The sequence below is a fragment of the Thamnophis elegans genome, chromosome 1, assembly GCF_009769535.1.
Source record: "Thamnophis elegans isolate rThaEle1 chromosome 1, rThaEle1.pri, whole genome shotgun sequence".
Lineage (NCBI taxonomy): Eukaryota > Metazoa > Chordata > Lepidosauria > Squamata > Colubridae > Thamnophis > Thamnophis elegans.
This window is the reverse complement of record NC_045541.1, coordinates 46,473,125-46,496,574: the sequence shown is the minus strand read 5'-3', so window position 1 is coordinate 46,496,574 and position 23,450 is coordinate 46,473,125. Positions and strand designations below refer to the sequence as shown.

Below are 23,450 nucleotides of genomic sequence, written 5' to 3'. Positions count from 1 at the left end.
AGGCAAAAGCAGCCCTTGCTCCATTTTCTTCAAAACAGACACAATACTTTCCTGGCTTATGAAGTCACATTTTTGTTTCACCATTTCAGTTAGCTGCAAAACAGAATCTTATGGATGTGTTTAGTCTTTACATGGATGGAGGGCTGAGGAGAGGCATACTTCCCCTCTTCCTTGCCTTCCCTTGCTCTAATGGAAGCTTAGAACCGAGTTGGAAATCAGATGTTACTCAGCTCTAGTTCCAGTATAGCCATCTGGACTTACTGGGAACAGCACTTCAATAGCAATTGGAGGAATTTCGATTTCCCAGCCTAGAAAGCTTTCTTTGCTCTTTCCTTCATGTTAGAAGGCTTTTGATCAATATAGACTAGAAGTGAGACAATTCAAGAATGGGTAGAAAGGAAAACCATCTCATGAACCATCTTGGTGTGTGGAGCTTGGGCAGAAGAATTTTATTGCTTAATTTTTTGGCTTGCATCCTCCCAATTTTAAATCCCAGAATAAGCTGTTAAATATTTCACAGTCTAATTCTCTCTTGCCTGCTTTCCAGCTTCCTTCATGTTTTCCTGCTCAGCATCAATATTCTATGCAATTAAGAAGCACATAGGTCCTTAAATAGCCTATAAATGGTGTGGATTTTTTTAAAAAAATATCAGCTACTCTAGTTATGTTCGTTAATAATAAATACTAAAAACTAATAACTTGTTTGCTTAGCTGTGTTTCTCTTCCAAACTAACAGTAAACTATAGCGTGAAGGTTTGTTACAGAGAATAATTGCAAGTTGAGTATATGAAAGGAAGGAAAAAGTGCTAAAGTACAAATGTTCCTTTCTGCTTTTTCTAGAAAACGTTATTTATAGTGCAATGAATAATTCGATTTTAGCATGTTCTAGTTTCCATGGTTACAGCTTTGGAGTGTGGTAAGGCATATGAGAGAATGGCAAACAAACTCTTACCTAAGCTTTTCAGCTAATTAGGGAATAGGTGGGCTTTAATGGCATTAACATCCTACCAATCAAATTGTAAGGAACATTAGAGCATTGTTTTTACTAAAGGACAAGACGTTGCTTTATAAATTAGTTAAACTGGATGCTGAAACTTGCCTAAATATAATTGCAGGCTTTAAAAAAAAGATTTTTAAAATCCTGCCTCTATTATTTTTATAAATAACTCAAGGTGGTGAACATCCCTAATATTCTTAACTTCTCCTATTTACCCTTCAGAATAATAGATTAACAGAGTTGGAAGGGAACTTGGAGGTCTTCTAGTCCAACCCCCTGCTCAAACAGGAAAACCTATATCATTTCTGACAAATGGTTGTCTAATCTCTTCTTAAAAACGTCCAGTGTTGGGGCACAGCTTTTAGAGGCAAGTCGTTCCACTGATTAATTGTTCTCACTGTTAGGAAATTTCTCCTTAGTTTTATTCTCTCCTTGATTAATTTCCATCCCTTCCTTCTTCTCCTGCCTTTAGGTGCTTTGGAAAATAGGTTGGCCTCCTCATCCTTGTGGCAGCCCCTTAGATATTGAAACACTGCTATCATGTCACTCCTAGTCCTTTTTTTCATTAAACTAGACATACCCATTTTCTACAATCATTCTTTTTATGTTTTAGGCTCCAGTCATCTTCATTGCTTTTTTCTGTTCTCTGCACTCTTTTTAGAGTCTCAACATCTTTTTTATATTGCCGCGACCAAACTGGATGCGGTATCCCAAGTATGGTCTTACCGAGGCGTTATAAAGTTAACGCTTTGCATGATATTCTCATGAAACAACAAAGTAAAACAGAAACGATGATACTGTAAACTGTAAAATTGTATTGACTAGGTTTTGAGCTGTACACCTAAGTAGATAAGACCACCTGGACAAGAAAATGAGAACTGAATCGAAGATAACATATTACAAGTGTGTTACAGTTTTTTTACTTTTGAAGGAAAGTAACATGATTTATTCCCATCCTCATTTATCAGAGTTTATTTATCGTCCTAAGTCGCAATTTGCTTTAGCCATGGTTTGTTGAATAAGTCATTGTGTCTTGATTCTGACAATGGCTAATCTATCATTCTTTTTTTTTTTTTGCCATCCATCATGACTATATCTTCATACTGCACTAAATTTTAAAAAAAAATCTGGCCAACATTCTCCTAAACAAGCTGATATTACGTTTGATACTGTCACATTTTCTTTGCCGTCATGTTTTTCCAGATTAGAAATAGAAATGAAGCAGTGACAGAATATAAGAAATACCAGTTGAACTAATCAAAGCTAAAGGACCCAAAGCCCCAAATTAGTGCTACTGCTGAATAGAATGGAATGGGATATGAACATGGAACATGGAATATAAAATAGAATTAGTGCTCAATTTACAATAGTTCATTTAGTGACTATTGAAACTTATAATGCCACTGTAAAAAGTAATTTATGACCGTTTTTCACAGTTATGACTTTTGCAGCATTTCCATGATCATATGATCAAAATTCAGATGCTTGGCAACTGGTTCACATTTATAATCATTGATGTATCTCTGTGATCACCTTTTGCAACATTCTGACAAAGGTCATAAAATGGGTCAAAACTCATTTAACAAATGTCTCACTTAACAACAGAAATTTGGGGCTCAATTATGGTCATAATCAAGGACTACCTATAGAATGGAGTCGAGTGGAATAAAAATATAGAAATAGAATTTTTATGTTTCTAAACATTCCATCAACCTTAACTTTTCCCACTCCCAGAGAGAGGATAATATTAGGATCCAGAAAAGAAGAAAACCTTCCAAATATTTTCTTGCACATTCTGTGCCCTGTGCACCATTTTACTTAATCTGAGGGGCATATTGAAAGAAGCTGGTGTGCTTTTTGGCTAATGCGTCTAGACGGTTTAATGTTCCCAGTGTAATGTATTCAGCTTCTGCTGCATTTTAGAACAGGGATAACAATAGTGCAGTATGTTTCTTTGCATTATGACTCACACACAGTTCCTTCTGGCGCTGTGAAATACAATTTCTCTAACTCCAATTATCAAATTGAAAATAGTACTGCACTGAAATCAACAGTTTTTCACCCTCCTAAGCATTATGTGAGATCTGGTTTCTTCTTTTTTTAAAATGCACCTAAGGAATGGGTCATTAATTATTGGAAAGACTGCTTTCTCCATCAAAATCAGGTTTTAAGGTGCTCAGGAGAGGTTTTGTCTTCTGTCCAATAGTTGTGAGCAGCCTAAATGTCAGACAAGCAAGAAACAGCCATCTGAATAGCTCCTCACGGGCTCAGACTCTCATTGCGAGGGACGTTCCTTCCATAAGCTAAAATCTGCATTCAAAATTAAGATGCTGGTTTTGTTCAGCATGCAGAGCTGTTTGCCAGGGCTGATTTTTAATGTGGCAGGTGCTCATATTTCTCAGTGGTGCTTTTCGTTTTATACATTTTAACCCCATGAATCCCATTCCTTTTATTTCATGAAAGTGTCTTCTGGGTGTAAAGATGAGTTGAGATGTGGGAAAACATTCTGGGCAACCATAGGGAAAGGCAGGATACAACAGCCTTACTTTTCTTTCTTACAAATGGATGTCTGACGATTGGCCTGCTAGAAATACAGGTAGTCCTTGACTGATAACAGCTCACTTAGTGAACGTTTGATGTTGCAACGGCACTGGAAAAAAGTGACTTCAAACCCCTTTTCAACAGTTATATCTTTTGCAGTATCCCTGCAGTCAGGTGATCAAAATTCAGATGCTTGGCAACTGACTCATATTTATGACGGTTGCTGTGTCCTGGGGTCATGTGATCACCTTTTGTGACTGTCTGACAAGCAAAGTCAATGCAGAAGCCAGTTTCACTTAACAACTGTGTTATTAACTTACAACTGTGGCAAGAAAGATTGTAAATTGGGGCAAAACCCACTTAACAAATGTTTCACTTAACAACAAATTTGGGGCTCAATTGTCATAATTTCGAAGACTACCTGTAATTTAACAACTGCAGTGAATCACTTAACAACCATGGCAAGAAAGGTCATAAAGTGGGGCAAATTCACTTAACCCTTGCCTCGCTTAACACTAGAAATGTGCTTGATTGTGGTAAGCCGATGACTACCTGTGTAAGCCATTTTGTGAATTGGCAAGTTGTTACATTGCAACCATTTTCTGACAGCATTCACAGCTTGGCCTTCAACATCCAGGTATGTTGTGGTGCCCCAAATGTTGCCTCCCTTATTAGAGGCAAGGTTTGGAGTCCCTCACCAGCTTACTTGCATCCTTTGGGGAAAAGTAATAATTAGGCATTGAGTAGTAGCCCAAGGCTTCCCAAGACCTTCTGTTCATTATTCTTGAATTTTGAAGCAGCTAAAATGCATGTGTATATAATGTCGCCTTGGCCTATTTTTGCTAAAGTAATATCTTTTTTTTAAAGCATATAAACCTATGACTTAAATTCTAAAAAAGGACACAAAGATAGGTGTTTGAATACCGAGTTGCCTTCTATACTGAAGATGAGAGTGCTGTCTGCTAAACTAAAAAAAAATAGTCATTATGACTTTCTTAGCCATTTTGCTAAAAATTAAGAGGAAATTTCTGGAAAAAATTATGCAACAGAAAGCATTTTGCTTTCTGTTATGAAATAGATTAGCGAAGGAAAAATATGTGAAAAATAATATTGCAGAATTCTTTAGCCATTGAAAAATGAATGCTTCTTGTATATTAGAGAGATAACTGAGAAGGAAGAAAAGCTGAAGAGTGTCATTTTTGTTGATTCTATTATAAATGTCACAAAATGTTATGTCAACAAAATATTGGCTAGGCTTGTATAGCTTTTCACATGAGCATACCTTCCTTATAAGAGGACGTGGACAATAGTTCTAATTTTATAGAATTTCAGCTACTTCCTTTTCCTTCATTGTGATATGTCATTGTTTACAGTACTGTTACATTTTTAAAAAATGAAGTTTGTTCAGTTGTATATGGCCAAAGCCTTCCATCTTTCCCATTTATTTAAAAATAAATTGATCTCTGTTAAGTGAAATGCATTTTATTCTTGCAATTTTAATTCTGTCTTTGTATACAGTTATATATAACATAGTAAGTAACCCTATCCTGTTAGGAAGAAATAGGACCTGAATAAATATTTTGATGGTTTATGTAATGATTTATAGTTTGGGGTTTATAATTATTTGAGGTTTTTTTTACTGTTCTGATTAGCAAGTCTCAACCTGAATGATTTAAGACATTAAAGAGTTTTACTGCCCTCTGCTGTATGGAGTACTTCTAATCTTTTATTTCTTGTTCGGCACCTGAAAATGTTTTCCTTTCCTTATATTGAGTTTTCTTTACATTATGCTATAGCACTGCAACTGAAAGCTAGCATGTTATTGACCAAATGAAAGCTATCATCTACATGCCATAATATTTTTATAAGATACAATACTTTTAATTGCTGGGTAAGTTTGAAATCCAAATGTACAAAACTGCAATCCAACTGCCTTGATTTATATATACGAAGAATTGCATTTTTCTGGGCCTGAATGTATTGACAGAAATCTAAACAAGCCATGCAGGCAGTCCTTGGGTTACGATAGCAGTTGATATTAGAAACTACATTGATAAGAAAGCAATCCAGTCATAAAGCATTAGGTCACATAACCCTGATGCCTAGCAACAACAATTCCCGCAGTCCTGTTGTCATTGTTAAGTGAGAACCTTATTCGATCACGACTTCTGACCTCCTGCTGGTTTCCCCATTGAATTTGCTTGTGGGAAGTTGGCAGCATCAGAAATTGTTATCATTTGACTATGGCTCATTGTGACATCACAATTGGAAGCAGAGCCCCTGGCTCACAATCCGATGATTGCAGGGATGCTGTTATATATGGAACTTCAAGGACCCATCCTAAGTCATCATTCACTCTACCATACCCAATTTAACTTTGAATAGTTGCTGAATGAATGGTTGTAACCCAAGAAATGCTTTCAGTGTAAAAATGTAATAATTATAATATTTTTTAAAGGAAAAATATGACATGGACCTGTAATTTAGAACAAAACTACAGACTGATAGCACAATAGAAAACATCCTAGTTTTAGCTAGCCTAAGTGTAATGTTTGATCCAAATTAGATTAAAGTGCCCCAACATTAGTTCACTTTTATAAGTAGTCTTTATGTACTTGTACTTGTACTTGACGCCTCTTCACCCATCGTGGGTATAGGCGACTTCCATGTAGGCGACTTCCAGTAGTCTTTATGATTACCCATGAAACGTGATCTAACAGAATCAATTGAATTTTTAATCCAATTCACTTAAATTCTTAGTAAAATGGACAAATCCAATGGGCAGCCTTGCTCTTTGATAGTACTGGTAGCACATAATGCCTTTTTGTGAGAGGTAGTTTGATACAGAAATTATACTCTATAGACATTTCCCATGTTGGAAAAAAATCAATTGCCATATATCTATGTCTATATATCTACACACACACACACACACACACTGGTGTGTCTGTGTGTGTGTGTGAGAAAGAGAGAGACTATAAAGTAATCTAATTTTGTAGGTTTGAATAGAGTAAATTAGCTTTTGAGCAGTTAGAGATGTCATTGTTTTTCTCAAGATAAATGATGGCTTCTGGATTTCAGTTGCATTTACAGCAAATTGGAAGAAATCAATGTGATATTTTAAAGGAGAGAAGAAATAAAATTGAACAGTTTTGAGACATTAAAGAGTTATTTTCCTGTAGACAATTTCATCTATAAATAATTGGGATCCTCATGCTGTCAAGTAGATATTTTCCTTATTTTTGTCATGTTTTTTATTCAGTATATTTTAAATCTGTTTAAGAGTATTCATAGAATCCATCAACTTAAAACTTACTATCACGTGCAGGAAGTCAGGAGTCAAGGCGGTTTAAATTAATATACAGGTTTATTGTACTCTAACTGTCTCTACAAGAATCTGAACTGCTAACGGTCAAAACAAATTGGCAGTGGAAGAATGCACGGAATTCAAGGGGGGGATGGACTTAGATCTCTTGTGAGCACAAAGGGACTCCAAACTGATGATACCCTTGACTCCTCCTTCAGTCTCATCCTGGTTATCTCGTACATCTTCTTTAATCAGCAAATTGTATTAGTTACTTGTAATCATTTTCTTTTTATTATCTGCACAGCAGTTGAATTTATAGGACTTTCAGTCAACTGTTTATGCCCATTTAATTAATTGTAAAAATTTACCTTGCATAGTTGATTTTTTTTCTGCTAAAGGAATATATACATGTTTTTCCTAACATAGATGGTATATCATAAGATTATTCTCATCTTCTTAATCCCCACAAAATAAAATAGGTTTTATGATTTCTAATAGGTATGACTGCTTGAAAGGGAAGAGACAGTAAGTGATCTTTTCATGGATCATAAGAAAATTCCACAGTAGCATTTTTCTTTTCTTTTTTATACTGTTGTGGATTTTTTTTTCTTGTATAGTTTTAAAAGTTTAGGATTTTGGCCAATTTCCAGAATGTAGTCTTGAAATGCTTATGGAAGTCTTGTACTCCCCCCCCCCCCCCCCCGATGATTAACATTTATATTCAAATTCATTAGATCAGTTCCATTTGGTCCATACAGGTAGTGAAGTGAAATCTAATATTTTGCATTTAGATTAGAACTGCTTTTTTACCTTGTTTTTAAGTCTCAAATCATCTTCAAGCCCTGTGTCTTACTAATTCAGTCTTTTGGTTTACACTTAATAATGAAGTGAAGAATGAAGGAAGTAGCATTTGTAAGCCCTTTCTGAAAGTATCTTATTTAAATTGAAACATGCAACACACGTTTTGAAGAATACCATTATCATTGGGTTATATCACAGACTCTGAATCTCAACAATAAGAACAATATTTGAAAGTTAATTCACTTACTCCTTCCAGCCCAATTTTCTGTATTAATGATATTTAAAATTAACTTCAAGTTATATATTAAGGACTGCTGTAGCAAAGTTCTGGCAATCATACAACTTCAAGTAGGAATTTTTGAATAGGTATGAAAAAATAGTTAAAATGTTTATTTTTTCACACAAAAAAATCAGCTGTTGATTTTTAAACATTTTTTAGGTATCTGAAAGGAATGGTATTGCTGATGCCAAACAGTATAATACAGCCCAGGGGTCTCCAATAGTAATAAGGACATGGGACACCTTTCAGATTCCAGATGGATCATTACAACTGACATCTTGGTTGACGACTGTGAAAAAGATCCTTGGATTATTTTATTTTATTTTCGTGGGGGACCACAATCACATATCTACAGGATACACCAGGCAAGTAGTAATGAGTTTTAATTGCTTGTGTGGCCTTCCTATTATAGAAGGAGGAAGGCTGTTTACAATGCAGATCTGAAACCATCTTCCCAAAGGTTTCAGTGCATTTCTGAACTCTTTTTTCTAGTAATTATGTTTAAAACCGCAGCCTGCAGGGCTTTTAAAATGTAAATGTATAACCAACAAATAGTTTGATATTTTAGCAATAAATAATGATTTATCTTTGTGAAATCTGTAGTACTGTTTGTCAAGGTATTACCATGACATAGATACTACTTGATATACATATAACAACTTAGCAGGACAGCCAAATCCCAAAGTTTATAATTTTTGCCGTGAGAACAGTGATGATTCCGCTTTGCTTTGAAAGTTGGCACTTTAGACCTTTGTATCTTCACTATTTTTCCCTCAAAATTATTTTTAACAAAAACAATTATTTGTGATCTACTTTAATTTGCAAATTCATAGTTAAGGGCCAGAGATCCATAAATCACACTCTACTTGCTGAATTATTGAGTTTAGGGTTGCTGCATTGGATGGAACCAATGATACTTGTTGGTATGTTCATCTACAAGTATTCCTTCAAATGAGGATTTGGAAAGCTTTTAAAGCCTTCTAACAAGACTTGAATACAAGTATGATCACAATCATGACTGGAATCTTAGTAGTTGAGTAAAGTAGTCGTTAAATGAGACAAGCATGTGACTGCTTCACTCAACAAACACAATCCTGGTGTCCTATTCCACCCCAGGAAATCAGACACATGGGTAAGACTTTTATCTTTTCTAAAAGCTTTTCAAACAGAACTCTTAACAGCAAAAGGTTTGAAGGAATTGAGGAACCTGATGGTGAAGTGAAGAGAATTGTTATCAATGAATTTGTTAAGCATGCAGCTCCCCTTATATAGGGGCAGTGTCATCCAAATTTAGTCCTTTGAAGGGACAGAGTTCTTTCTGGCGAATAGTCTTGCTGAGAGCCTTTATTCAATGTCTGAGATTCCTTCCTGGTAGGCAGCCCTTTCGTTCTCAAAGAACTGCCTGGCGAATGGGGGCAGAATCGCAGCTCCAGGCAGAGCTGAGATTCCTTCCCAGCAAAGAACTGCCTGCTGGGAGAGAATCTCAGCTCCGCGGCAGGGAACAGCAGATTGCAACCTTCCGTATTGGCTTCCCTATTAACTTTCTGGGGACGCAGACAGAGAAAATGGCAAATGGTAATCACATGATCGCGGGGTGTACAGCAGCAGGTTGTACACATGAACAGTTTGCCAATCACCCAGGGTAGCACTATGTTTTACAAGGGTAGCACTATGTTTTACTGGAAGTGCTTTATGGGCTGTATTCCGAGACCATCTTAATTTCAAACAGTCGTTAAACAACCAATTGCAAGTCAAGGATTACATGTTAAAAGAAGTTTGAATAGCATATATGCATATCTGAAGAAATACTGGCCTTCCATATGCAGATGTACAAGTCTGGACGTAATTCTCTGTTTTCATTTATATAATATATAGGTGGTATTTAATGAAATGATACTTTCTAAGTCTAATTCAAAATGTCATGTTGAAATGTCAGTTAAGTTTAATATTGCCTAGGCTTGAATGTCACTTTTGATTCTTGCAAATATTTTATTGTTTGTGATTGTTAATAAAGTGAACAATTCTGAATGCATGGCTAAATCTTTTTAAGCAGCCTTTAAAAACTGATCTTTTCATGTATTATTGAAATGAGCTAATACAGATACTAATGATGGTACCCGAATTCTTCCTTTTCCTCTTCCTTTTCCTTCTCTTTTTTCAGGCTCCATATTTCCTTTAGATTTTTAAAATAACCTTTTCTAATGAGGATGACTGATACGATTAGAGTAAAGGAGGAAGGTGATACAATGAAATGTTCAGAAGCTGAAATAAAAGACAATACTGCAGTAGAACACTTCGTAAGATCGGAAAGTCAAGAGCAAATTCAAGCAGAAAAAGTTGAAAAATGTACCGATAATAAAAATGATGTACAGGTAAGAGAAATGTCTCCCATCCTATTTTTTCATCCTGGTGTGGTGTATATTGAATGGAAGGAGGTAAAACAATGTAGGCCATTGTGAACAAAAGGCAGGATAAAAATCTTTAAATCATGGTGTCTCTTAATTATATTTGTGTCATTTTTGCTGGTGTTCTTAAAATGCACATACTTTTGTTTGCTCCTTTGCTTTAATCTACACTTTTCTTATTATTGTGCTTTTTAAATTTTTTAAGTAGGTCTGAAAATATGGGTGTACATTTTTCAGAACGGAAAGAATTGGTAGCAGTATATGTTTGTATTGATGAATCATATTAATATAATATTAGAGGTCCAAAACATGCTGAATTGATCAATGTTCACTTCAAATATGAAATAGATGTTTTTTAAAACAAAAATAAAAACAAGTTAATTTCAGTTGAATTTAAGCTTTCTACTTCAGAGTTGCTATTTCTAACCAAAGCAGTTTGATTTTATTAGTTTCAGCATTTCTTTAATAAAAGAATTTTGAGTGAGTAATCCAAAGAGAATTGTTCCTAAATCCCTGAATGGCTAGTTTTGATTGCTTTGATTGTGACCTTTTTTACTTTCTGCTTTTCTATATAATATCGTGTTTCCCCGAAAATAAGACAGCGACTTATTTTCTTTTGACCCCCGAAATAAACGCTTGGCCTTATTTTCAGGGAGGTCTTATTATGTTTGAGATGCAGGAGGTGGCGAGCATGGTCACCTGATGGCTGCTGCTGTGTTGCAATATTTCCGAGGAGGGCTTAATTTTTGGGGAGGGCTTATTTAGCACATGCGCTCAAAAGCCCAATTGGACTTATTATCCGGGGAGGTCTTATTTTGGGGAAAACAGGATAGTGCTTTACATGTTTGCTTAGTCAAACATGTATTTTTGTCCTTAACCTCCTTAAGTTTTCTGGAATTCTTCATTGGTTTTAGAAAAAATATTGAGATTTCTTTCCTTTGTGGTAGGCCAGGGATCTCCAAACTTGGCAACTTTAAGACTTGTGGACTCCAACTCCAAGAAATCCCCAGCCACCATGCTTATCTGAGGAATTCTGAGAGTTAAAGTCCACAAGTCTTAAAGTTGCCAAGTTTGGAAACTCCTGTGGTAAATCAACTAGAAGATAAAGTTGATTAGGAGAATCTCCTCTAATTTTTGATCTTTTCCATATTCCGGTACAATTAAGAAGAGACTTCACCTTCTTTCCAACTGTCCTTTGTAAACAAGAAAGTCAGTGAATACTACTCTTCCCTCTTCCCTATTTTTCTTTTATTTAATTCCTGAAGAGCCTTTTGTTACATGCCATTTCAGTAAGCATAATATTTATCTTTGGAAAATAACTTTTTATTTTATGTTGACGAATTGCCACCTACCTTTTTCTGAAGAATGAGATTCTCAGAATGTAAATGGCAAAACTCAAGTTCTGCTGTTCTATTGCTCAATAGCAGTTAAACTACAAACTATCCTCTGTTTATAAGAAATCATTTCTAGTCATGATAGTGAATTAGAAATGCAAGAAGCAGAGCAAATTGCTTATTTCTGAAAGTATAGTATCGATGTAGATAGAAACAGAGCAAGACAAAATACAGGTAGTTCTTGGGTTTTGATGACTCATTGAACGACAATTCAAAGTGATAAGGGTGCTGAATAAGGCAAATTTACAAATGGACTTTAGGTCACACAATTGCAATTGGAACAACAGCCCAGCAGTTAAAATAGTTATGGTTTCCCTCTATTTCATGATCACCATTTGCAATCTTCCCTGCCAGCTACCCACAAGCAAAGTCAATGGGGAAGCTGGCAGGAAGTCACAAATTGCCCTGATAAATTGCTCTCATTCTCACTGCTTTTTCCCCCAAGGATCCCTCAGACAACAGGACAAGTTCAGCTCCAGGTGGGCATCAGCTCACTATCTTGCAGCACCCATCCTCACACATACTGTAGCATGTCGTCGTCCCCCCGCCCTGCACATACCTGCATTCATGCCACAGCACCCACCCACTTTATAGACTGCATTGTTTAGCAATGGAAATTCTTGTCCCAATTACCATTGATAAGCAAGGATATCTGTTAAGACATAGTCCCCACTTTGTTCAATAGGGCTTTCTCTTAGGTAAATATATATAGCATAGTTGTCTGTGTCTTTCTAAGTTGTTCGCTTGAAATATTTTAAAATATATCTTTGCAAATACATCTTAGTTACAAGAGCCATGGGTAATTTATGCAGTAAAAATATAATACAAAGTATTTACTAGGTCACCCTATTTGTCTAAATGTTTGGACAATGCTAATTGTAGTCAAAGTTTTTCAAAGTACAATATTATATTGTGTTAGAGTCCAGGTATTTGGCTATAATGGACTACTGCAGTGGTGGGTTGCCAATTTTTCTACTACCAGTTCGGGCGCGCTCCCCTGAGCATGCGATGCTCATGTGCTGAAACATCTGGGCAGATGGATGGAACCCCTGCCACCACTACTACTGGTTCGCCCAATCCGGGCTGAACCAGGAGCAACCCATCTCTGGACTACTGATCTTAGGGATCAGCTATAACGGTGTCAACTTTCCTTGATATTAACTGGTGCAAAGCAAGACTCACGTATTTGGTATAGCAGGAGTCCCAACCCCCAGGCTGCCACCCACTACTAGACCGTGGCCTATTCACAACCAGGCCACATGAGCAACAGGCTGCAGCTCAACTCAAGCAGCAGGCTTGCACATATGCACCGCACAGCTTGACTCCCATAAGCAGTGGGCCAATGTGCATGCACAGTTCAACTTGCAGTTGAGCTATGTATGCATGTGCATGCATGCCAGTCTGCTACTTGTGCAAGTCGAGCTGTGCATGCACTTTGACCCGTTGCTCCTACAGTCCAGTTCCCCCTTCCCCCTCCCCAACTGGGCTGCCAAGCCTCAAAGGTTGGGGACCGCTGTGGTATAGTCTTGTTTCTGATTTATTGCTGAGTTTAAAATTGCTTCCAGTGTTTCTTTAGTGCAGTTATATTCATATTTTGTCCCATTCTCTCCCTATAAAATTTAATAAAAGTTCAAAGCTTCTGCTTCAGAGATTTTGATTATCTCTGCAGCTCAGCATGAGAACAAAATAGAGATGTTGGTCACCAAGGCAACATCATTTTTGATGCCTTCATCTATCAATAGTCCATAATATCTTTCATAAATCAATTCAGCTGTTTTTTTCCAGAAGTTAAATTTATTAGCTTAAACTGTTTTACTGGTGCTTTAGATTCACATTGGTACATAATCAGGTCATTTTTTTAAAAGTTTCTTACTATGCGTGCCATGCCTGAGATAGTTATTAAAAAGAAAATCCCGTCTAAAGCTATGAGATGACTTCTGAATAAATAGAATTATGCTGTATTTCTATCTGACATTAGATACACTAGGAAATACTAAGAATGTACACCTGCTATCTTATTATTAAATGATATAAAGTCAACATTGGCAGTCTTCTTTGATCCCTCTTGATATGATTCTTTAGAAGTTATGAGTTTGAATTCTACATTATTTCATGATTTTAAATATTTCAATATTTTTTTAACTTGAGATAATAATAGCGGTACCTATATTGTACTGTATAACTTGGCATATAAGACAGTTGAATATAGCTTAATTATTTATAAATTATTTAGGGTGGACTATAACACAATTTCCCCAAGCATTCCTAAATAAACAAACAAACAATAAATGTTCAGAGAAGACTGCCTATATTTGAGAAGCTTCAGTGTTGGAATCAGAAAGGCCTTGTGGCACTGTGGAGCATCTGTTATTAATAAATACCATTAAGTTATAAATTCGCCTTGTAACGATTATGTTGAAACCACTGCCATAAAGAAACAAATATGCCTTGCCCGGGGTATTTCTAATGTGAAAGGTGGGAGCAAGGGTGGCTTGCGTGGTTAGGATTTTGAGATGGAGTTAGCAAGCCCATGTTCGAGACCTGAGTTCTGCTGTGGGGCAGGGTTAAACTCCCGTCCCTTCGTTCCAGCTCCTGCTGGGGACATGAAAGAAGCCCCACAACTGGGTCTCCCCTGTGCAACAGTGATGTCACCGGCTAATCCTTTCAATCCGAAAATACCTCAGTGCCTCTGACACGAGTACAGGGCAAGCAATGTGAAAAGTGATTATCTTATTTGGTCCTTTCACCTCTATTGCTGTGGCACTTGGATATTTATTTTGCCCAATCCTATTTTTAACTAATGTGACAATAGAGCATTCTTGTTAGGGAAAACTCTATTTCAGAGGTAACTTTCACTTGAGATATGAAGTGCTCTGAAAGAAGCTATTGTTCTTGCTTTTCAGTTTTCTGTTGATAGAAAATTCCCTATTTGATAGGGAAAATCATTTGCAAAGTGAAAAATTTAATTCCTCCTTCAAAAGGCTATCTATTCCTTATATAATTTATACAGTTACTGTAATGTGTTCCCTTTGTTGCTTTGGGCATAGAGGCAGGTACATTATGTGTAAGATTCTTAGGAATAGAGTTATTTTTCTCCTTAATGATGTCAACACTGAATGTTTTTTTAACAGAACTATAGGCAAAAGGGACCACTTAAGTTTGTGATAACTGATGGGCGCTACGGTGTCAGGCAAGATGCATTTTCATTGATTCCATTTATTTTTTGACAGTGGTTATTGCTTTGAGCCATTATCTTCGGAGCTGCATTATTTGCTGTCTTGATGAGTAAAAACTGTCTTTCCCCAGGAAACAAGTACACAGAGTAAAAGCAAGTTTTAGGATTGATTTTGAAACCTTGATTCTGATTCCTGCAGTAATTGTGAACTAGATATACAGTGTTGTGTTCAAGTGATTGACTATATCATTCCGATGAGGCAACCCTATGACTTAAATGGCTATTTTGATGGTATCTTGATGAGATCCATTCCCGATGAGGACTTCTGAAATCCAAATGGACACTTCTGAGAACTCTGGGTGCTGAATATGCATATCTGAAAGCAGCTAAGATGGAAAAACACTGCCTTATAAAAGCAAGGGTGAAACCTGAAATTGGCTTTGTCTTATTAAGAAGCTGTGAGATTAGTTCTAGAAAACTATGGAAACCTCATTTCTGTGAGTCGAATGGGCTCCAGAAGAAGTGATTCAGCCTGCAGTCTTAACTTTTCTTTCATTCAAAAAATAATAAATTATAAATAACCCTAAAAGTCTACTGAACTCATAACACTGTCTGCCACTTCTGGGCACATATCTTCTTTCTAAATGTCTAAGTGTTAATGTTTTTTAAAAAATTTCTTATCCTCATCAATGATGTCTGGTGTTGGAGCAGAATTTTTCCTTTTGTATCCAAGTTGATGTTTTTGTGTGATATCGATGCCTGCATGAATTCCTGAAGGGAGTTTGGTTCCCTGAGCTAATGAATCTTTCTTTTTTTTTTCAGAATTTGCTAGATTGATACTGGTGCTTTTACATGTTTTTTTTAAAAACTCGCATTGATTTGGAAGTAGCATTGTATTGCATTCTGCAGTCCCTCTCTAACGCGAAGGATATCAAATAACCATTTTTGTATTTTCAGCTTTTTATCTAATATCTAATTGATATGATCTGCCCCAGGGAGTAAATGATTTTTTGTAGTCTCTCCAGGCTACTTTGCTCGTTTGAATGCTCAAAAGAATATTGAAAATGGAACCAGTATGATGAGACTGCTAAATTCATCTGCTTGTAATGGGAGAGATTTAGTCAGTAGGAACATGACCATTGTAGCAGATCACTGGCCTGATTTATACATTCAACTTAAGCCACACTATGACTATGATTTAAAATAGTTGTTTGTAAACTATGTTTATGCTCTGTAAACTGTGGTGACCCAGGGATTTGTGGTTTATTCAATAAGCCACATTAAAAAAAAAAACAATGCAGAGGAAAGCTGCCCATTAAAGCAATTGTGAAATACGGAGACCAGGCTAGGAAACCAGACGTGCGAAACATGGTTAGTGCAGTCTGAATTCAATCATTCACCTTCTCCTGCCTAGAGAGAGAGAGAGAGACTGGGGCTTTTGTTTGCTCCAATAATCATAGATCGAGAACGTATTTGGCTTGATTTCCTGTAATAATTTTCATGTCTTCTGTAAAAAAAAAAAGTTTTGTTTTCAGCTAAGTTTTTTGGCATAGGTGTTTTCTATCATAAGCATACTGAAAAAGTCAGCTTCTGTTTTCAGACTGAGCCTACTAACAATGCATTAGATCAAGTCAACTGTTAAAAGTGTGAGAAATAGAGAGGGGGTTGCTTTTTGTTTTCTTCTATAGTTGCAAGAGATTAACATGAAAAAATTAAATAGGAGAAAGAACATAAAATCAGAAGAAGGATCGTTGTGAGAAATGTCACTATTTTGTAACTTATCTCATCCTTTTATTTGCCCTATAGCAAAAAGCAAAATGTATTGGAGTAAATTGAAGTAAAACAGTGACTGACAGGCTTAAGTACAGCACAGTAGAGGTAGTCCTTGACTGACAACAGTTCATTTAATGACCGTTCAAAGTTACAACAGCATTGGGAAAAAGTGACTTATGACCATTTTTCACACTTATGACTATTGCAGCATCTCCCATGGTCACAGGATTTACTTTAGGATGTTTGATAACTATCTAACATTTATGATGGTTGCAATATCCCTGGATTATGTGATTCCCCTTTTGCGAACTTCTGACAAGCATAGTCAGTGGGAAAACCAGATTCATTTAACAACCGTATTACTAATTTAAGAACTGTAGTGATCCACTTAACAAATGTGACGAGAAAAGTCATAAAATGGAGCAAAACTACAAATTTCTCACTTAGCAACATACATTTTGGGCTTAATTGTGGTCATAAATTGAGGACTACCTGTAGTACAAAGAAATTCTCCAGATATGAGTATGGTGAAGGAATATTTAGAACTCCGCTGAGTCCTTGTGTGTTATCCATTTGAAGCACCTGAAAGCCTGTTGTACTTCTCTCAAGCAACTGCTTGCTTGCTTGTTTCCATAACTGGTGTGATTGGATTAAAACAGGCTTTCTGTTACCATGCTTCTACTTCCTTAGTTTTTTTGGAGAATAGATCCATCTGAAATGAGAGGAAGAGAAGGATGATAGAGCAACTAAAAGCCATGCATCTGTTTTCAGTTCAATTTTTAAAACAGAATAAAATTTAATTATTAGAGAAAGGATCTTTGGGAGATGCCAAGAAGCATATCCAATATTTATGGGTATTTGTTGCTGACTCCAGTATTAAACCATCAGTGTTCATCCTATATAAAGCAGATGTGAATGATATGGCACAATATAAGTATAGTCCACCCAAGTATGAAGCTGTTCTTTTTATCTAGCATAATAAGAATCATAAACAATTTTGTAGTGGTTTTAATTATTCTAATGTCTTCAGATATCTTTGATCTCATTGCCTACATGCTTGTGTGTGAGAAGGTTTTTTAAAAGCTATAACCACGTATGCTATGCTTAGGTAAGCATTTGGTATTTTTTTTCTCTTTATTGTATACTGTAAAATTGCATGCCCACTCAGGAAAAAATGTTCTGTACTTCTTAGTTCTTATTTCAGTGATCTTTGTGTGAACTAAAATAGAGGTTAATACCCAGGATTACTCGGCAAGCTTGCTGGCTACTTGGAGTTTTGGTTAGCATTTCTTATTAATCAGCCTGCTTTAGTGTTATACTAACTCTTATGTGCGAACGGATCAATAAGCATGGAAGGAGAATTAACAGATATTTATAGATTATCCATCAGAATACATAGATGGAGAAACTCATGCCTAATTTTTCTACTATGGAAATGTGGCTGAAGCAATTTCTCATTCTAGATCTAACACTTTCTTGAATAAGTGAGTGGGTTTCCACATTTTTATTAAGCATCTGCTAGGAACAGTGTTATTTCACATTGTTTCTGTGGAATTCAAGAGCATATATATAAAGATCCCATATGATTTTCCTTGCAAGCACTCTTGAGTAAGAAGGGCAACAATTATAAAGTGCTTATAAATATTACAGTCAATGCTTCAGTCTCTTCCCCTAGGAGCAGGAAAAGTTATAATTGGAAGACAGGAATTTTATAGTTCACAAAATGATAGTTTTGATGTGACACTTCAGGACATTTTTCACACTGTGGTAGAACAGTTCTAAATCTCTAATTTTTCCTCATGGTGTAGCCTTAGCAGTTAATTTAATCTATCCAAAGATGTATTAGTTCAACACTTATAAGCATAACAGCACTCCCTAAAGATGAAGGTTATCATTGAATAATATATTGAAAAGAGATAAGAATAGTGTCTATTTTCCACAAAGTTGTAAAAGGTAAAAAAGACAAGGAACAGCCTTGTCATTTAGAAACTCGACATTACCAATGGTGGTTGTTATAGATGAGCAAATATTTTAAAATTTCAATTTCATATTATTTTATCAGCCTCCTTACCTGTCAAAACTGAACAAGTAAAGAAGCAGGAGCCTTTTCTCTGTGCCTGGTGCATGTTCAGTCTCACAAACCATAAGGGTTTCTGAAGTCTGCTAATTTTTCAGTGTCCAGGCAAAACTGTTGCCAAGGATTTGACAACGTGGGATGGACACACACACACACACACACACACACACACACCACAAGTCCAATCCCAGTAGTTAGGTCTTGGATGTTCTTGCATTTCCTCATGGGATTGATCATCCTGTAACTAACGGCCACCCTGAAATTGCTTTCGTTCTACTGTGCACAACAAATCCCTTACACAGCCAGTATATGACGTTTAATGCAAATTCTCTTCTGTTGTGCTCACCATTCAGCGGCCAGCGCAATCTTTTGGACAGACAGGAAAAAGGTCAAAGGTACAGTAGAAATGTGTGCTGTGCTGGCATGCTAAGGTAGTCTTCATGCTTGATGGAAGCCTGGCTGTTTATTGAAAATTAGTTTTGTTCTTTCTTTTGTTGACAACCAAAGTGTATTTTTCTGTTTTTTGGATTTATGATTTGCCTAACTGTTTGCTTTTGCTTGGCCTTTATATTTTTGGTGGCTTGATGTTGCTAGACAGAGAAAATAGTACTGCTTTTTGCTTCAACCCTCTTTTTTTCATTAACTGTAGTTTGCTTTTTGCTGATATTGTGGTGACTTCAAAGCTTAAATGGGCATCAGAGTTTTATTTTTATTTTTTTGCTTTTTGGTGGGGATGCTTTTGCCCCCAAATAATAAATTACTGTGTGTTGAAAGTCATTGACATCCTTAAGTAAGCAGTTTTGTTTTGTAGCTGACCGCAAGATAACTAAAGAAAATAACTGTGAACTGTAGTTTTTAATTATAAATACTTTTCTTTAGTCAAGTACAAAATTAAAGCTAGTTCGGAGCCTGGCTGTGTGTGAAGAATCTCCTCCACCTCCCACAGGTGAAATTTCGCAGGACATCCAGGTAAAAATAAAATAGTTCTGAGATTTCTTACTTTCATTTTTGTGATGTAAAAATGTTTGGGAATGATTTGAAAGGAGGAGGTGGGGAATGCAAGAAGTATTATTTGGAGCATGCTAATGAATCTGTATGAGTGTCAACAAACTGATGATTAAACTTTAAATATTTGACTTAACAACTGTAAAATATGTAGTTGAGTACACATCTGCATTCATGTGCTATCCCATGTGACTACCCGAAGATAATGAAAAAAAGAAGTCTTCTCATTTGGCTTCCTGATTGTCTTTTACATTCAGTTGTGTGGTTTAAAAGATAATATACTTTGGAATATTTAAATCTGGGATTGGTATCAAAATGTAACACTACAACTTAAAAAAAAGCAATTGTCTTATACGGTACAGTTCAGCAGCTTTAGAATTGAAGCAATGGTATCAATCAGATTGAATTTCCTCTTTGTTGTAGTGAACATTCCCTTGGCACTAATATCTACGGCATAACATTGTGAACCTATACAATATTTCACAAAAATCAAACTATCGTTTGCATGATATCTAAAGAAGAGTCCCACATATAAATCTGTTCAGATTGTGGCTGTTATCTGAGGAAATACGATGGTATCAGAGATCTTAGTTTTAGTTTTATTAAATGCAAATTTGCATCTTTTTCTTGTACCAAGTTGTATTAAGCCACTGGGTATAAACTGATTATTTTAACAGGCTTCCAAAACTTGAAAGTGTTAAGTCTTGTGTATATTCTTTTTATTCTGATAGCTTCACTATCAGAATTAATTTATTTTTTCTATTCAGTATGAAATTAGAATGCTGATAGTTGGCAGAGTAATATAGAAAACTGGATGTATGCTTTTACAATGTTTATTTGTTTATTTTAACACCATGTTTATGAATAATATATAGGATTTATTTAAAAGAACAGTAGTTTTAGTATTTTAAGTGCTGGGTCAGATAAATAATTACAGATGTTAGAAAATTATTTTAAATGAAGTATAATAGAAAAGATTAGAGTCAACTTTGTTAAACTTGTTGAGATTCGTCTGATTATTTAAGAGAGATTAATTTTGACAGAGTAAGATGTTCTCAGAATCCATCTGAATAATAGGACTTTTGAAACCACATTTTATTTGGCAGAATAATAATTTTGGTTTCCAGGATTAATTTTTCATATTCCTACTAGAAATAATTTTAAGACTAAATTCTGAGTGATATATCATCCAGTTCAGTGCACTGAATGATCAACAGATAGGGCTTTTATTTTCCTTATCAATAAAATGAAATATAGCTATATTGGAATGCAGTTGTGCTTTATTTATTTTAATCAGCATGCTTCACAGTACTTATGCAGAAAATGTATACTCATATATTTTTTGAATGTCAAGGTTTTATTTTTACTTCAGTAAAGCAATACTACTTATATAGAACTACCTTTTCTTATGCTATTCATTTATATCAGCCTTCCGCAACCAGGTCTCCTGCAACTGAGGTGGATTTCAAGTTCCAGAATTGCCAGCAGTGGCCATCCTGGCCCAGAATTCTGGAAGTTAGTCTTCTTCATGGGAAGTTTCCATGTTTGTTGCAACTGATAATCAGTCGTATAGAATGATTTGATTTCTAAACATTTTTCATGTTTTCATATGTTTCTATATTGTTTTTTAACTTTTTTTATTGGATCATTTTAGCTATTAGAAGTTCCCAGGGTCAAATAGGCAGATTTATCTAGTTCCTTCTAGTGGCAAAGATCTTACTATATTTCCTCTTTAAAATGATGTGGTCCCTCCAAATGTACATCCCTAATTGATGGCACCTATAATATATTCTGCCTTCCTGTCCTGCTGGGCCAGGTAGATGTAATAGGGAAGAGGCTGTCTTTGAAATAGCCTGATCCCAAGCCATGTAGGTATTTAAAGGTGATAACCAGCATCTTAAATTGTATCTGGAAGCAGATTAGTAACCAGGGTGGCTCCTGCAATATAGTTCTCTCCACTTTGGACTGATAAACAGTATATAGATTTGCTCTGTGGACATTCATCTTTTTAGCATAACTATGATTGACCACATGTTAAATGAGATAAGCTTCCTCTTTAGACTCTTGATGTCATTCTGGTGTCTTATCCTTTTGCCAATTAGAAGTCCTAAAATCACTTATTTGATAGCGAGGATATGCTTTCATCTATTTCCTTACAAATGAGATATTCTACCTTAAAATATTTGTAAAAATCATGTTCTGTTCTGTAAAATTTAGTATTTACTTTTACTAGAGCAATCCAGACTATGAAAAATTTGGATGATCATTTTACGTTCCCGTTTCTGCTCTTCTAGAAAAACCAAGTACAGGGAATCTTTTGCTGTTTGTATGCAGCTATGATGCATTCTTGTAAAATATTTTTACAACTGTGTTACTAGTTACTAATAGACTAGAAATTTTAGATCATGAAATTCCAACGAATCTTAATTTTTGTGTAATTTTAAGTATTTTTAAAAAATATTAGAAAGTAATATATTGAAAATAGTTCTCTGATAAATCTTTTCTCTTGTATTTATATTGGACCGGCCAGAATTTGAGTGGAAAACAAAGCTACATGTATCAGTCTCAATCCATTTTTCATCAGTTTTGCATTATTCTGTAGTTTTTTTAAACAAGAATTGCATTGGCTGTGTGATTTCTGGATTTTAGTTTCTAAATTTTAAGGTGATATACTACAGTACAAAATCTTAGGAAGTACATCATTAAAAAGGCAACTAAGGCAATTTGGAAATGGAAATGTGGACAAAATGAAATGTTTTGACATCACATGGAAGAAATTTAGGGGGGGGGGTGTTGTCAAATTTGAGGCATTCATCCATTATCTTTTTACAAAATTTTGGAAAATCACTTAGTGTGATGGACTTAATAGCAGTTTCTTAATAGTTTGCTAAATTTCAGGAAGTATAATAGTTGAAGAGACTAATATATAAAGTCTTCCAACTTGCTGTGTATTTGACTCTGTAAATTTAAAGGAACAAAAATGATTACTAAGTAGAAAGTTGTGAGAAAGTAAAACTGTTCACCCTGTAATCTATAAGCATAGTATTGTCTTCAGACACTCAACTGACTTAGTTGGTTTATAATCATGATTTATCTCTTGTTATTTCTTGTTCACACGTGATAACCATCATTTAAATAAAGCAAAACAAACCTTACCTAAATCTCATCCTATCTAAATGTAAGGAGGAAGGCAAAATGTGTGGGCCTGTATATTCAAAACATCAACTATGGTTCTTAAGGTTTACCTGTCTTTACTAGGTATCGAAGCAATAAGTTAATAAATAATGAGTGATTGTACCCCATTCTTTATTCTGATTAATATTTTTGTAGATATTTTTAGATATTAATATTTTGTAGAGATAGTTCCACAATAAATGTGTGATCCTTGCATAGAGAATTCCCGGCTTATGGACTGAATTACTTCCATAAACCTGACTGGGAACTAAATAATTTCTATAACGTACTAATTATGGCTTTCCCAAATGTTACATGGCTAGCTTATGCATCATAACATTTGTAATTTTGTTATGATCAGTCTTAAAATGCTCTTCACTGTTGGTTTTGGTATAATTAAATTTCATGTTTGTATGTAAGATTCAAAAAACTTTATCTGATGGGTTTTCAACTTGAATGTATTATCTCTGGTGGTAGCACTGAATCTTAATCGAATGACGCTGGAAACTGAAGATATTTTA

The 23,450-nt window shown here is 35.4% G+C and overlaps 1 protein-coding gene across 9 annotated transcripts in view; it reads left to right on the top strand.

Moving 5' to 3' along the window:
• Positions 1-23,450, top strand: part of R3HDM1 (R3H domain containing 1) — a 91,373-nt gene that overhangs the window by 23,972 nt on the left and 43,951 nt on the right. For 5 of the 9 annotated variants that reach the window (XM_032215346.1, XM_032215388.1, XM_032215379.1 and 2 more), the window contains exons 2-4: positions 8,086-8,291; positions 10,088-10,298; positions 19,630-19,719. In XM_032215346.1, coding sequence (XP_032071237.1) covers positions 10,128-10,298; positions 19,630-19,719 — 261 coding nt within the window. In that variant the 5' untranslated portion in view covers positions 8,086-8,291; positions 10,088-10,127. Of the gene's footprint in view, positions 1-8,085; positions 8,292-10,087; positions 10,299-19,103; positions 19,146-19,629; positions 19,720-23,450 lie in introns of those variants that run through there. The other 4 variants (XM_032215397.1, XM_032215354.1, XM_032215414.1 and 1 more) reach the window with 3 other exon arrangements.